The sequence below is a fragment of the Diabrotica undecimpunctata genome, chromosome 10 (genome assembly GCF_040954645.1).
Source record: "Diabrotica undecimpunctata isolate CICGRU chromosome 10, icDiaUnde3, whole genome shotgun sequence".
NCBI classification, from domain to species: Eukaryota; Metazoa; Arthropoda; class Insecta; order Coleoptera; family Chrysomelidae; genus Diabrotica; species Diabrotica undecimpunctata.
The window spans coordinates 51,616,198-51,632,644 of NC_092812.1; the positions used below are offsets into that span (position 1 = coordinate 51,616,198).

The following is a 16,447-nucleotide window of genomic DNA, read 5'->3' on the forward strand; positions in this document are numbered from 1 at the left end:
TTAAGTTCCTCCTACATATAATACAACCTCTAGAACACAATACAATAACGTACAATAACAACTCACAACAATTATTACAAAAACTAGCAGAAATACACAATTACACAAATACACAGTTACAATTACACAACATACTAGTCAATTTTGATATCACCAGCCAATGTACCATTAGAGAAAACTTTAAAAATAATAAGAATTAACTTAGAAAGGGAAAAACTGAATGTGTTAGCTAGCATAGAGATTTTAACACTTTAAGCACAGACATTACTTATTTTCAACTTGATTGATTTCTATAAACAGAACTTCCAATTAGCCTTGGGTTCATCCTTATTTCCATTATTAGCAGATATCTTCATGGAAGATTTCGAACAAAACATTGTACTCAAACAAGACAAATAACTCACAGTATGGTGGAGATATGTAGATGATGTGTTCTCTATTTGGCTTTACGGTCCAGAAGCATTTATTACATTTTTGATGGACATCAACAATAAAGAAGAATCAATCAAATGCATCATAGAAAAAGAAAACAATAATTCACTTCCTTTTTTGGATGTGCCAAAATAATATATTTAAATTACTACTCAAATCACAACGTAAACATCAAATCATTATATGGTAGAACCCAAAATACCTGTTCTAATGAAAAGGTATTCCAAGAAAAAAAAACCTGCTAACAATTGTTTTAGAAAAAATGACTAGCAATTGTCATTTATCAACGAGGAATTCCACAAGAAGAGAGAAAACAACAAAACACCACAAGCAACCCAGAAACACTCACAATAAGGGGCTAAATGATGACAGAAATACCATATGTAAAGGGCCTATCAAAAAAATTAAAAAGGATACGAAATAAGTATAACATCAGAACAACATTTAAAACAATCAACATATTCCGATCTATCCTGTCTAAAACCAAACCTAACAACACACAAGAAAGATCAAAGAACGATATCTATAAAATACCCTGGTAATGCAACAATTTGTATGTGGGAGAAAACGGAAGACCACTAAGTGTTAGGATAAACTAGCATGAAACATACATTAAAAATAGGGAGTTTGACAGATCACAGAAATGCAAACATGCCTGGGGCAATGAGCAGAGAGTACAATTGAAAGATGCATCAATAATCATGAAAGAAACCATGAGAAAAATCATAGAAGTAGCTCTGATCCTACTGAAGAAAAATGTGTAGCAATCCTATCAGCAGAATGTAGCAGGCTTTGGTTGCCAATACTGAAAGAAGAAGTCAACAACAAGAATATACCAACAATGGCGGATTCAGAAATTCTAAGCCACTCGTCTTCAATGATACACAATACATATGCAACCTTAATACACATACACAATACATTTCTCACACACAAAGGTTTATAGCACATATTAATAATGTAGAACACTGAACATAATCAGAATTTAAGTTTCATAGGACAAAAATCCACCCTTATATTTTTTTAAAGCGTGGGTGGTGCCTTTACCACCACGGCCAATTGTGTCAATTTTTAAATTTAAAATAGTTTTTTTGAGAACGATTTTCGGAGTTGAAATCGAAACGTCAAATTTTTTTAGTTAAAAATGGAATTATCATTACAATCAATTGTAGCTCACTCCCATGTATAAACACAATATTTAATTTCGATATGCCACAAGAAAACAGTTTCAGAAAATGTTTGTAAAGTTTCCAGAATTTTGGCCTACTATAGTGTATTCTTGATTGACTTGAGTGATTCTAACAAAACTTTTATTGAAAGTTTTATTCGTAAACTGATTAAAAAAAGAAATGTTAGCAAATTAATAATTAATCTAACACTAATAGAGCAAGTATTTAATAAAAGAGCTAAGAATTTACAAAAATATACTTCCAAATAATAAAAATATTTACGTTATAAGAACCAGAACTCTGTTTTTAAAACTTAATCATCGAGATTCGTCAAAATCTTAGGAACATGAAGAAACAAAGCAAAACCACGTCTTTTACTGCTTCTCTAACAATAAAGAAAAACGATTGTGAATTCTATTTACATAATCATATTTTTCTTTTTCCGTCATTTTAATATATTTTATCACCAGCTACATTTACTCCGTTTATATTTGGACCACTGGTTTGTTTTGACAATTTCTTTGATTTTTCGGGCACTTTAGTTCTTGAGGTTTATTTATAAAGAGTTTTTGTTTTTTTTTTTTCTGGTACATTTGGTATAATATTTTCAGTTTCGGTACATACCTTTAGTATCCACCTCCACGTGTGTCTTATCTAGATGGTTATTTCCATTTTTTATTTTTATTAAATATTTTCCAAAGGTACATATCTTCTGCTTTAGAAGTCAGATTTTTTCGTTAAAAATCTGTAGACTTCATGTCATATGGAATCCGTATTAGGTACAGAGACACACTTACCCATACTTTTTAATATCCTGGCTGATGAACCTAAATATAATTAGAAAAAAAACGGAACAAAAAAGGAAAAAATATTAAAAGAAATAGTCTGGTACGTAGGTAACGTTATTGAAGAACTAAAAGGATGTAAATTATGGAACATTATATCAAGCAGACAAAGATTTCACGAATTTATTAGACGATTATTTAGCAAACCAAAAAGACGTTAGTAACAACTGAACTGTAGAACAAAATAGTGAGCATTACCATCAGTTGAAAAGATATATGCAAAATAGATAACGTAATTGGATTAAATAAATGAGGAAATACATAATAAAATAGCTTTGTTAATATTATGATAAGAAGAACTGGTAATATACCTAATATCAACGAAGGGACAAAAGAGAATTGAATTTCATATGTGTGATACTGTACTTGGATACTCTATGTTTTAAGAATGAACATGATTGATGAGGGTTATGTGTATCTTTTTCTTTTTCGAGACAATTATGATATCAATTTTTAGTGTTTTTCAATTTTACAAATAAAATATCAAGATTTTCTTTTTCGAGAATGTTTTTGTTTTTAAAGAAAGTACTTTTATAGGAAACATTTTTCAGGTAACTAAGTATATTAATTACTAAAGCATTAAATATTAATTTTAAAGAGACATAAAATAGTAATTTAGTAGAATGACATTTTGTGCTGGAAGCCCTGGCCTAATATGCATGGACCTGGATGTACTGGGCTTTTACACTCATCTCATTCCGTTTAAAATAACACTACAAACTAAAACCGGCATGTTTGATTAACATCATGGTAATCGTCGACGTGGGAACAGTTCACTTTTGCAGCTCCACGTACTTGTCATTTGCATTTCTAAAGAAAAGCTCAGTACTTCTTCTAAATCTATGCTAAAATTAAGAAAGACAGAAATACATCTACTTTTTCACTAAAAATTAATTCTGTTTTCCTTATTTTGCAGATTGAGAATAAGTACAAAATAAGCCCTTCGAATATTATTAACTTGTATCGCAAAAACAGAAAAGGGTAAGTTTAGATTTTTTGACAAATGTTTGGAGTAGTTGTGAGTAGTGAACTGATCATTAATTGGTGGTATCTTCTAACAGTTCGCATTTTACTAACTACTTACAATGTTTACTTCTAAAAATAGGTTAGGAACGGTATTCTACAGTGTATAACAATCGATATATAGATATAGAGGAAAAAGTAGATACAGGCACACACGCCATAAGGTAAATAGGAAATCAAGAACCATGTAGCATTCACTAATAGTACTTGCAACGGAGAAAATAATAGCCATGTCTAAGCATCAAGCATGACTCTCCTTAAATCCAACAAAACCCTGTATACGGTGATGTACCAATAGAGACACCTACATAAATACTGTTTGAGTCCATCGACTACAGCCAGCTAGGATGTTAACAGGCGGGGTAGTGTAGTCCGCTTCCGTTTTTTTGTAGGTTTACTCTCTTTTATGTTTAAATGGTTTTCTGCTCTAAGTCTTTTTGGCCACATAAATTTTTGGTAAAATAAAATTCTTAGCCCATTCTTTCTCTTGTCCTTTCCCACCTCCTGTCTCCTTTTCTTTCAACGCTTTCTGTTTTCTTCTTTTCCCTCTCTTTCTCCTCCATTTACTGCCTAAAATGTATAGTGACAAGTCTCAATTGCTTTTATTCTCGTACAGCATCTTTCAATGTGTTTGAGTGATGCCATTCTACTACTTAAAATATTTAGTACTTGTCCAAGTATGTTCAACTATGTTTTTTAAATATTGTATTCAATTTTTAACTTTCGAATTGTGATATATTGGGTACTTTTATATTTTCCCCTGTTTTAGCTTTGTTTAGCTACTTTTCTTGTTCCATAATATAATGCTTCAGTTTATTCTGCTTTTATGTAGACAATTGTATAATAACATATACCATAATACCGTTAGTACTCTTTCTCTCTTGAGTTTTAGGACCATAATATACCGTGAATTTAAGTTGGTACTATCTCATTTATCATGGTATTATAACGGTACTAGAAACACTGTAAATTTGTATTTATACTCTTATCTACCATTTTATTTTATCGCATATTCTAACATGTTGTTAATTCTGCTACGTAGTATATTATTGCATGTTGTTACTTTTTTTTAATAACCTTCTTTACCCTAAATTCGATTTGCACCATTTCTTGATTTTATTCGTATTTTACAATTTACTATATAAAATATATATTTACAGTATGTTACTGCTACACAGTGTTAGCAATAATCCTATAATTTTAGTAGAAATACTATAATTACACTTCTTTTTAGACTTAAATGCAATCCTTATATCCACTATAATTAACAAAAACCATATTTTTAGACCGAAACGGACAAATTTTTGTAATTAATTTCAAAATGTTGACTGTTAATACACTAGAGTAGCGTACAACACCTAAATTACTTCAATTTTTTCTTATTTATATGTTTTTCCAAATTTACCATAATTTTATGGCCCTGCCACAATAGTCCCACTCTTCAAGGTTGCTAACACTGCTGCTTCTTTACCAATGCATGGTACGCCCATTTTCTATACTTCTTTGGTGAGAAAAATACACTGCTTATTTATGTTACTTTTTGTTGTATATATAGTTATAATTATGTAAAATATTTTTGACATGGATTAATAGATATTCTTCTCTACAATTTTCTCGTATTTACTTCCATAGTATATTTATTTCTAAATACATTAAATGCATAAGTATAAATAAATGATTAACAAACCACCAGAAGAATATTATTCTAATTAAAGGAGCATTATTTTCCTTTGATCTTGTGTGATATAATTTGTGTCAATCAGTCAGTTTTCATTATTCCATCATTGCTAGTTGATATTGTATGTATATTAATAGTTACATTTTCTTTTCAGAATTATAGCCAAGATTGATGATGATATGGTCGCCTACTACTGCAACGAGGATTATTTTTTAATGGAACTGAAGGCAGTAGATGAAGATCTATATGACTTAACGCTCGTGGAACTGATGAACCACTAACCGCCATTGATATTATAATCAGATTTTGTTGTGATTTGTTTTTTAAACAATGTATTTTTAAGAACGATGTTGATCAAAACTTTATTATTTGTTTATAGTGTCTAGCATGTTGTTTTTACAAGGATTTTTCTTTCATTTTATAATCAAACTAAGTTTTTGTTAGTTTTTGTTTTTATGTTATTAGGGCGTGATTGCGTTCATATTTATAAAATATTAATGTGATCATAAAGATCCAATGTAACTCTAATGTTATCAGGTTTTAATACATGGTGGCAATGTTTTTGTTTCTGAGAATTTAAATACGTTTATTAAGAATTAGCATTTAGGGTTTACATCGATGTATGTATATGACGTGTCACAACGTGCTGCGACTATGTCCATACGAACTCATTAATACATTGTAAATCAAGCATGGTATGTAGATGTTTTACACTATACCCTATATACCTTTTATATTTTAAATATATTTCTAGTTCTTTAAAATTCAGAGTAGCCAGTGAAGTGGAACCTCGAGCTGCAACCACGTAAAACTATGATACAGAAACAGTCCGTTAGATTTCGACTCATAGACGTCACATAGACACGGCATTCTGTTATATATATATATATATATATATATATATATATATATATATATATATATATATATATACATATATATAAGGAGGGACATGGGTTTCAGCTCGTCGTGACACGATCGGTTATATATATATATATATATATATATATATATATATATATATATATATATATATATATATATATATATATATATATATATATATATATATTATATTATGTAGAAAGGTGATCCTTGAAACACCACTTATTTGTGGCTACTTTTGTATAAAACCTTACTATCGCTCTCTATCGCTCTACATTTGTTATATACTGGGTGGTGAATCGGCAAACGAACCATAGGAACTTCTAAACTGTTAAATTCTTGCTTTGCCAATTATTTTCCATCATAAGTCATGTAGCAAGACTGAAATCTGTATTGAAACAGCTGTTAAATTGTTCTACGAATTACAGCCTTTCCAAAATGTTGCCAATAAAAATACATTTGCCAGAGTATTGTTGTAGACGTCAGGGACCACACGTAGTACTTATAACAGGTTGCGTTTGATCACAATCATGTTAAATATTGACAATATTTGAATTTTCAATATTTTTATTTTATGATTTATTGTTTAAAAAACAAAGTAAATGAAACTACTCAGTTGGGGGAAAATCAGCAATAATGGTGTATTCAAGCAATAGTGCGAGCAGTGCCAAAACTTAGTGTAAGATATTCTAATAAACCAATTCCAAGATGTACAAAATGTAAAGGATTTTAATATAGTTTAAAAATACTGGAATCGTGATTTCTAATTGTAACTGTATATTTTTATTATTTAAAGAACGAATAAAAAATAAATTATGATAGTTTTTAAACATAAAACTATAACAAATGTTCCACTAATCCGCCATTTTGTACTAAGCAGTATTCTAATCGATTGTAAAATTATCGCTCTCTATTAATTTGCATTGTTAATATCTGTAAATTTTTAGGCACAATAAATTTTGTATTTTAGATGCCCCCAGATAAAATAATCGTTTTGAGTTAAATCTCCCAATCAAATAATTATTAAAACTGTTTTTAAGGAATGCGTTAACCTCCCACTTATTGTGTGCAGGGCATCCATCTATTTGAAACCAGGATCAAACCATCATCAGGAGTTACTTCTGCAAGTCTCGGTAAAATCTTTTCTTGTAGCAAGTCCAAAAATGTTTCTGAATTTAAATTTTCCTCATAGAAAAATGATATCGTGTCTAAATATACCTACCTAACCAGATATTTATTTTTCGACGATATTGGGTATTGTTTTCAATAATATCCTTAGGCTTTCTTGAGGACCAAATCCTATAATTTTGACCATTTTGTTCATCATTTAATTCATCGCTAAACAAAATGTTTTTAAAAATTGACTGCATTAGTCCGTTCTAAAATTTCATAACAAAATTTCGCGCGTCTATTAGCAACTCCATCTCTTAGTTCTAGATGACAGAAATTCACGAACAGAATTTATTTCTTTTCAAAATTTTTAAGGTCGTGAAATTATTAATGTCAAACTGATCTGAAATGGTTCGAGAACTTATTGTAGGATTTTCAACTACTGCTATTAGTACATTGATTTTTTAAATTTCTTGGTACCTCAGCAAGATTGTTTGTACATGTATAATTATGAATCATTGTCATCGTATTTTAAAACTTTTTGCATATCTTTTGAATTGTTGAATGACTTGGAATTCCACAATAAAACAATAAAAATTTTGACAATTCAAATATTAATATCATTGTGACCAAACGCAACCCGTTATACACATAAGTGTACTACGTGTGGCCTAACTTTTATGACAATACCCTGGCAAATGAAAATAATATTTTAGAAAAATTTTGTAACGTGTTTAATTCGTAGAACAATTTTAACATTTGTTTTCAATGCAGATTTCAGTACTCTACAAATAGTTTCCCATGATTTTTGATGTAAAATAATTAAGGAAGCAGTAATTCAACAGTTTAGAATTTCATATTGAGGGTCCTATGGTCCGTTTGACGATTCACCACCCAGTATAATGAACTTCTTATACATATGCGTAGATATGTCATTTATTTCCTACTAACTTGTGCCATATGACATTTTAAGGCCATTTCATTGTAACTTCTAAAAATATGCAATCCTAGGAGAAATATCTTGTTTTGTTATGTTTTGTTTAAATTTAAATTATGCAGTAACGTTTTCTATTATTTTGAGTTACTAGTTGTGTAACTAGTATCATTAGTTGGATATATGATCTCAAAAATCTTTCGACTTACTATTTTTACTAGGCATAAACCACAAATTTATTTTAAAATAAGTTTATTTTGACGTTTCGATTCATTACGGAAAAAATATCGTTCTCAAAATACAAATTATTAATAAATTAAACAATTTTTGTTGTTTGTTACTTGTTAAAAAAAATTCTTCGAATAATTTAATTTTATCTGGTTCATTCATAGTGACAATTCATACATATATTATACATACATTTTAAAGTAGATGACTTTAAAATGATATTGTTAACTTTCGAACTTTATGAATTTTCTTTATTTTTTTTCCTCTAGATCCTGTAAGCAATCCTTTTTTTAAAGCAATGATCCGCCTTACTTTTTCGGTGATTCTTTGTTGATTTTCTGGATATATCTATCCATCTGTCTATTAGATGGATGTATTTCTGATCCCCATGAACTGTCTTTGTCTTTTGTCCCAGAAGTTATTGTCTATGTTTTCTTCGATGCTTGGAAAATAATAGATGTATCTATAACTCACTAGCCTCTGTCTGTCTTGTTTTCATAAGAAGCGATACTTATGCAAAGCACAATATACCTAATCATTATTTGGCCTTGTTAGCCTTAGCCTTGGTAGCCTTATTGTACCTACTTATGATTTTGTTTCTTTTTCTCTAGGAATATGGTCTTTTTGTTACTTAAAAAATATTTGCCTTAAGAACCAACATATAAAATTAAGATATTTGTTAATATTACTATTCGTAGGGAATAAATAACTACTACCTTCAAGTATTATAGATAATGGTTTTAGGATTTCAATTAAGTATGCTGCAAAACAAAAAGTGGCCGTGTTTCCAGAAACTCCTTAGTAATTACTTGGTCACCATTGATCTCAAAATTGGAAAATGTAAATGATCTGAACACGATTGTACAGAACCGCTAGTTCTTGTATCTAGGGAAAGATGGGTTTTTCTTTGTATATAGCTTTAGATTTGTAAATAATGACCAGCCATGACTTAGATATGTATGCTCAGTGTTGTGATAAGAACTCTGAAAACCTCTTTAATATTGAAGAATGTAGCGCAAAAGGTATTATGCGATCATTTTAGGCAAAACTCATTTTAGACAAGACTCCGCTGCATTGTTAAAGTTTTAATGTTTAATGTCGCATTTACGTTACAAGTACCATAAGTCAAAAAGAGATTATTTATAAAATCCTGAGTCGTCAACATTGCAGCCAAGGAAAAAATTATTAATAGTTTAAAAATCAAACTGTCACATATATTGCGTCCCCACTCCTTACTTACTTTCCCTGGTATATGTTCCGTGATTATGGCAGCCTTCTAGAAGTAATTGTACCCTAAAAAAATTATCTTTTGAATTTTTTTTAACTTATAAGATTTTGCAGCATTAATTCTATTAATTCTCCAGTAGATACTATTGTCAGTTTCAGCAATATTGACTTTAAATTTCAAGAAATTTTCAAGATAAAGACTCGTAGTATATATTAGGCTACTACTACTCGTGGTTTCTGACAGTAGAGATTATATAAGTTCCAGTTTTAGTCATTTAACAGAAAATTGTAGCGGTTTAAGTTTCTAGTTTTGCTGGAACTTAAAAATATTAGTGCAGTTGATTAAACACAAATAGGTCAATCCTAAATTATGTAAAGTGATTCTAAAGTTGTAATGGTACATTCATTTGGACTTTACAATGCCAGTGGTTTGGAAATATTTTGTTCTGGCTTTTCGTCTACAAATGTGACATACATTAGCAGATACTATCGCTCGTATCAGTGAACGATACATAGTTACGACGATTACCGTATTGTTTTTAATAATATCTGCCGCAGTTGTAGACGAAATGTCAAGATGTAGGAATTATAAGCCAGACCACAGTTTATAAACCCCGATACAACATGTACCATTACAAAACACCGTAGTCGAAAGCCTACATGTCTGGATCGTAAAGTTGCTTGGGCATATTCCCCATATTTTTCCTAATTATATTAGTTTTGGAATTTTACACGAACAAAGATGTGACAGGATAGAGTAATATTAATTTTTTTTTGACTTATGAAACTTTTTCCACGGAAATGCGATATAAAAATGTGCAATAACTTAAAAATTCATAAAATATTATTTTTAGGTAATGGATAGGTTATAAGATTTCGATATTAAATATCCTTAAAATTATGACAAACAAAATACTATGCTTTCAGAACTAAATGAACTTCCAGTCATTGTTTAAAATATCGAAACTATCAGTGTATAAGCTCTTGACATGTATTTAACAGTAAAAAAAGTTTATATATGTATAAATGTATGTGTAGTTTATACCACCCTGGCAGTCGTCTATATCCTTTATTACTGACTTGCTTAATATTTATGGAATTGGGCCCCCTTCATGTTTTGCTTCGCTCATTTTTGCTTCTATGTTTTCACTTAAATTTTTTTAATATTGCTACTTTAAACAAATCCTAATTTATTTTTTTAGCAGCCCGATGGCCAGCTGGTTATTACATTACTTTGTTTAAGCTTTAATGTGAGTTTATGGTTCAAGTCACGTGGTACAAAACCGAAATTTAGAGATTTTTCTGCGCCATTCTTATGTTTTCTTTATAAATATGTTTAAAATATCCATAGCTGTTTTTAACACAGTTCCATTGGTGGAATCTATTTTTAAACATGGTACTATTGTAATATTGCTACTAGTCTCATTTTCATAGTGTTCTATATAAGTATATGTTACTTCTTATTATTTTTTCAGATTTTTCACAACTTTTCTTGATTCCTCATTCTTCTTTTTCTTCTTAAAGGCTGTAGGTCTAAAGGCTATAGTCGTATTTGTGACATTAACTGCCTGTCATCTCGACAACTTTTAAAGATTCTGAAGCTATTTTCTTATGGCATCTTAATATAATTTTCTATTTCTACTGGGAATAAGGCCAAAATTTGACGTTAAAATAAGTTTATTTTGACGATTTGGTTTCCACTTCAGAAATGGTTCTTAGAATACCTTTTTGGTATTATTATCTCAAAAAAATTTCGAAGTAGAAATCGAAACGTCAAAATAAACGTATTTTAAAGTCAAATTGTGGCTTATTTCCAGTAAAAATGGTAAATGGCGTCTTTTAAATGGTCTTCTTGGTGGTCTATATTTTACAGAGATATCTTATTTGGTTGTTTTGTATTTTGTGTCTTACTTAATGTATTCCCATCAATGGATTTGCTCTGATTTCTGGCGTTCTGTTTGTTTCTGCTGTATCTACTCTAATTTCTATCGTATATGTCATTAGTCTTACACATGATTTATATGTGCGCACTTTACGGTCTAGTCAACATGTAAGGTGCTTTATTTGTTTGTTTTCTTACGCTCTCTTTAAAATTTCCATAACTGGACATTTCTACTGCTACATACTGTATTGAGACTAGGTCCGATTCTTGTGCGTCATTATCGTAAGATTTCATTCTGCATCTGTTATGCGGTTATATCAATTGGGTCATTTTAATTGTTTAAATGAAGATGATTGGATAGAGCTGACAAGTGGATCGTCTGCTAGTTATCTATCAGATATTTGCATATGTCTGTTGCCATTGTTTTGTTTTCTTTTCTAAAAAGGTGCATGAAGGCTTTATTCTATACAACCCAAGACTCTTTAATTTATCGGGAACTACTCCTCTTAGCTAAAGACAACGAAGAAGAAAATTCGTTTTCTTACATCAGAATAATAATAGACAACGAGTATTTTCATAAGTACATGTATGAAAATTTACATATTTACACTCGATACTGGCTTTGATTTTTTGTATTTAAAATTGACTAAACTGTCCTTGAAAAGGAAAATTTGTAGGTGTAGGTCAAATGTCCCTCTTCCCACAGTTCCTACTGGAAGTAATTTTAAAAAAATATTTTCCTGAATGCATAGTACTGTTGGAGATACCTAAAATGTATCGTTGCATTAAGCTGACTTTTAACGTAGTAAAAACAATTGTGTTGTAATCTCAATTCCTTTAATTAGCAAAGTAGTCAAAAAATTTACTTTCACTGTTTTCAATATTTTTCAATATTTCTTCTGATAAAAAGGTTGCTTTAATATTACAAATATTTTACTGTGAGATTGGCACTCTTAAATATGACTCAATAAATCATAAATATAATAGAGGAACACCCTAAATTAAACGGTCAGCTGATATGCCAGATCAAGACAGGTGCAAATTTTCAAAGATAGAATGATATGAAAATGTAGCTCACAAAATACTAACATTCAGTAAGAGAAAATAATATAATATTGAAATTCAATAGAGAATAATGACAGATTATCTGTTTATCCACTTTAAGGCAGTATATGACAACCTAAAAGGCCAAACGTACGATAAAAATTATTGGCAAGAGTTTTGTCTACGAAAAAGTATATAGAACAATAAACCAAATAATCATAGAAACCAAAGAAAACCAATTACTCAAAATGTCAGAATAAAAATAGATAAAAACACCAAATAAGAGAATCATGCTTTAGTATGTGTTCCGTCGATTTTTGCTTATCATTTCAAGGAATCAAAGCTTTAGTTTAAACCAAATCCTTTTTCAAACATGAATCTTAGTTTACAAATATCGTATGCAGAGCAGTTGGCCTCAATTCTAAACAATACGTGTGCCTCTCGTCAAATAAGTCTAACTTAGGTTTTTAATAGTAAAGTAACCTTAACTGTTGATCTGACCTAAATTAATGATTATACAGTATATTTACCTGTTACTGTTTTGTTTACATCAGTTTACTGATTATTTACTTACCTACAAGAATTCAAAATGTACCTGACTAATGGTTAACAAGTAGCATGTTCAGAGTAAACTACGCTTTTGAGGTACAATTCTTCACTATGTTTTTATAAAGGAATTTTTCTGTTTAGAAAATTCTACATGGTACTGATCTGATTAATAAATCTCTTACCTTTTGAATAATTTATTATAAAAATATGTAAAATCTTCTAAGACAGTTTTATGATATTAGAGTAGTTATAGATTTTTTTAGATAGCTCTCTGCATCCATACATACGAAAGAGATTATAAGATCTTTATAATCGATGACTTGTCTTCATTGACCACCATTCGACTTAGGTTAAGATAGTGAAACAATGAGGAATATATTCGCAATATTACTTAAGGTTCTTTTTTATAAATGTACGTCTTGATTTTATAAATAAAAGTATCTATGTATTTGAATTTTTTTTATTCCACACACTTAAACGTGTATCTAAGGGAAAAGCTAATAAAAACCTTCTTAAGATTGACATGCAGGTATTATTTTTTTTCTAAACTGTATAACTTAAGAGGTGTAATGTAGCAGTCTTTGAACACTAGGAAAAGATTGAAATTTCAACCTGTGGTTTTTTGATTTAGGGATAAATTTCAAGTGTAAGTTAATAAAAAACAAAATGAAGACACCAAAAAAAAGAAAATATACAATTAAAAATAGCAGAGGAATATAAAAATACAATTGAAAAAACAGCAGGCTCCTATCTAGAAATATTTAATAGCAAAGAAGAACCACAAAATTATTAAAAATTGCATACGTAGGTGAAAATAAATAAAACTATGTTCTTTGTAAAAACAGAATTCTAAATTGTCTTTGACAAGATTCAGCACAGAATTTAAAACATACGACCAGAATATGCTCTGGAAAGTACTGAAAAAGAAAGCTTATGACAATATTCCCGTTTTTAATTTCCTCTATTAAAATTGGAATTGTTGCTGGGTTTAGACAGGAAATAATAACAACCGACCACGTTTTTATACTAAAATTATTACAAATTGATAGTTATGAACAACAGGCTTAGGGCTCCATCTCACGAAACGGACTGTACGAAGATGAGATCACTAGGAATACCAGAGAAACTGATACGATTAGTTTAAATGTCGCTAACTAATATAGTCCATAAGATCATGATAGAAGGAAGTCTTACAAATTAGTTTAACGTCAGTAGAGTATTAAAACAGGAGGACCCCCAGTCAACAGACTGATTTAACCTAGTAATAGAAAAAATGCTTAGAGCAGCCAAGATCCAGAAAAGCAGCACGATTCTGAACAAAATACAACAGTACGTATGTTTCGCACATATGTGTAGGTTCCGCAGATATGTGAAACTTGAACAATTAACCAGAAAGATAAAAGTTGAAGATTTGTGAGAGGAAAAATATTGACAAAAGTTTTTGGTGGTATAAAAGGGCTAACGGGGAATGGCACAGAAGTACAAATCAGGAGCTAATGGAAATATATAAGACACAAAATAACAGAAAATCGGGGCACAGAGAGTTAGATGGTTTGGACATGTTTTACGAATGCAAAAAGAAAGCAATGTCGTAAGAATTCTGCAAGCAGGAGAATAAGAGAAGAAAAGAAGAGGGAGACTACGAAGGAAGTGGTTTAGTTTGATGCCGTCCGGTATGGCCTAGAAGAAATGGGAACAAAAGACTGGAGAGAATAAGTGAAGAACGGAAAAAACTAGGCAAGACTATCGAAACCATGAGCTTCTAAGACCTGCAGTTCTGTTGTAGCGTGCAGAGGATGTTGTACCTTCACAGTGATACTTCGAAGAAATGAGTTTTCTTCAAAACCAGGAAGCACCAACCGCTTCAATTAGTTCGAAACTGTAGACTCAATTTATCTGATCAAAGCTAGGTGATTGGTGTGATTCTGAAATAAGTTGTACTCAATTTATAATTTTCTTGGTTAGATGTTTATTTCAATAAGAATTTAAGACCTTTGTGAACATATGTGTAAAAATATGACAGGTATTGTGGTTACAAAGTCACTTTATATGTGCAGTTGTACACAAAGTACTAAATATGAAGTAAATGCACTTGCCACCTAAAACAAAAAGGTGTACTTATAAATCGTTACACTGAATTATTTTTTAAGCAGAATTGCTTCACAGTATAGGGTAAATCAGGGGGATATGGCGAACAAAAAAGTAAAAAAGTTAAGCCCTGTAGAAGACAAAAAATTATTTATTTAAAAAAACATATTGGCAATAGCCTAACAGTGTCATAGTTTCTTTAAGACATTACAAATGTTTAAATAAAATAATTTATTTTTATTAAATTTTCCATTTCATCCATGCATAAGGCTGAAATGGCGAAGGGACTTGGGGTGAAATTGTGAACTTACTTCTCCTGCTGTTTACCACATATCACACATGGATTCATATTTTAAACAGTCTTCGTGCAGCCAAAGTTGGCAGCTAATACATTTGACCCAATCCACGTCCTTTTTAGTATAACTGTACAGTTCACCACATCCTACACAGCAACAATCTTTATCGTCCACGTATCTAACCTGGTCTATTATTTAGTAAGAGTCCGGATTCATCACCGTTAAATATATTTCCCGGTTTATCATGGAGGTGCTCTATCAAGATGTTTTGCAGTAATGAAAAGTAGTTTTCAACATTTTTCTTGTTTAAATCCCTTGATCGTGCCTGTAAAACTCCTTCCGATTTGCAGATTAATAGTTCTGAATTTCGTTTAAGAAAAAATGTAGCCAATCCATTCCGGCAATTTTCTTTTCACGGTTAAACTTTTGATGCAGATTACATTTCTCGGCCAGTTTATAGCCCATGGTACATACTTCTGTTTTAATCGGTGCAAACATGAAGTTTTGTAATCTTGTGATATGTTTCACCCTCTTCTACTCACATTCCTATGTGACAGGCGGCCCACCTAAAGGCTTTTTTGTAAAGCACCCCTTTGCTATTCTTCTCTTCAGCATTGACCATGAAACGCCAAACTACTTTGATGCTTCATTGAGGTTCATTCCATTTGACTGCTTTTACGGCATCTTTAAGTTGCTCTTATGTCCAGTCAGCACTGATGGGTCCTTTGCCTTTTATAAAACGTAGGTATATTTGCCTGAAACAATGATGATAGAAGTGTTTCTTATGCCGAGAAATACAAGTACAGTTTGTTTTTTTTTTTTAATCACTGACAAACCAAATCAAATCGCGTTGCAAAAGGCCTTTACCGTATCGTCCTTTCACGAGTTTACCATTTCTCTCATTTACCACAAGTGAAATGGTGAATAGCACGGCAACAAGTTCACAATGTTAAAGGCAACTATTTCTACTTTATGTTGTATATAAACAGTCTAGAAGGCAGAATATATCGAAAAATACCTCTCGCGGACTAAGCTACCTGAAGCAACGTCTACAAAT

General features: G+C 30.7%; 1 protein-coding gene across 3 annotated transcripts in view; it reads left to right on the forward strand.

Moving 5' to 3' along the window:
* Positions 1 to 13,454, forward strand: part of grh (grainy head) — a 311,557-nt gene extending 298,103 nt beyond the window's left edge. For 2 of the 3 annotated variants that reach the window (XM_072545678.1, XM_072545675.1), the window contains 2 exons: positions 3,363 to 3,427; positions 5,302 to 13,454. In XM_072545678.1, coding sequence (XP_072401779.1) covers positions 3,363 to 3,427; positions 5,302 to 5,428 — 192 coding nt within the window. In that variant the 3' untranslated portion in view covers positions 5,429 to 13,454. The remainder of the gene's footprint in view (positions 1 to 3,362; positions 3,428 to 5,301) is intronic. The other variant, XM_072545676.1, reaches the window with a different exon arrangement.
* Positions 13,455 to 16,447: the final 2,993 nt, after the last annotated feature.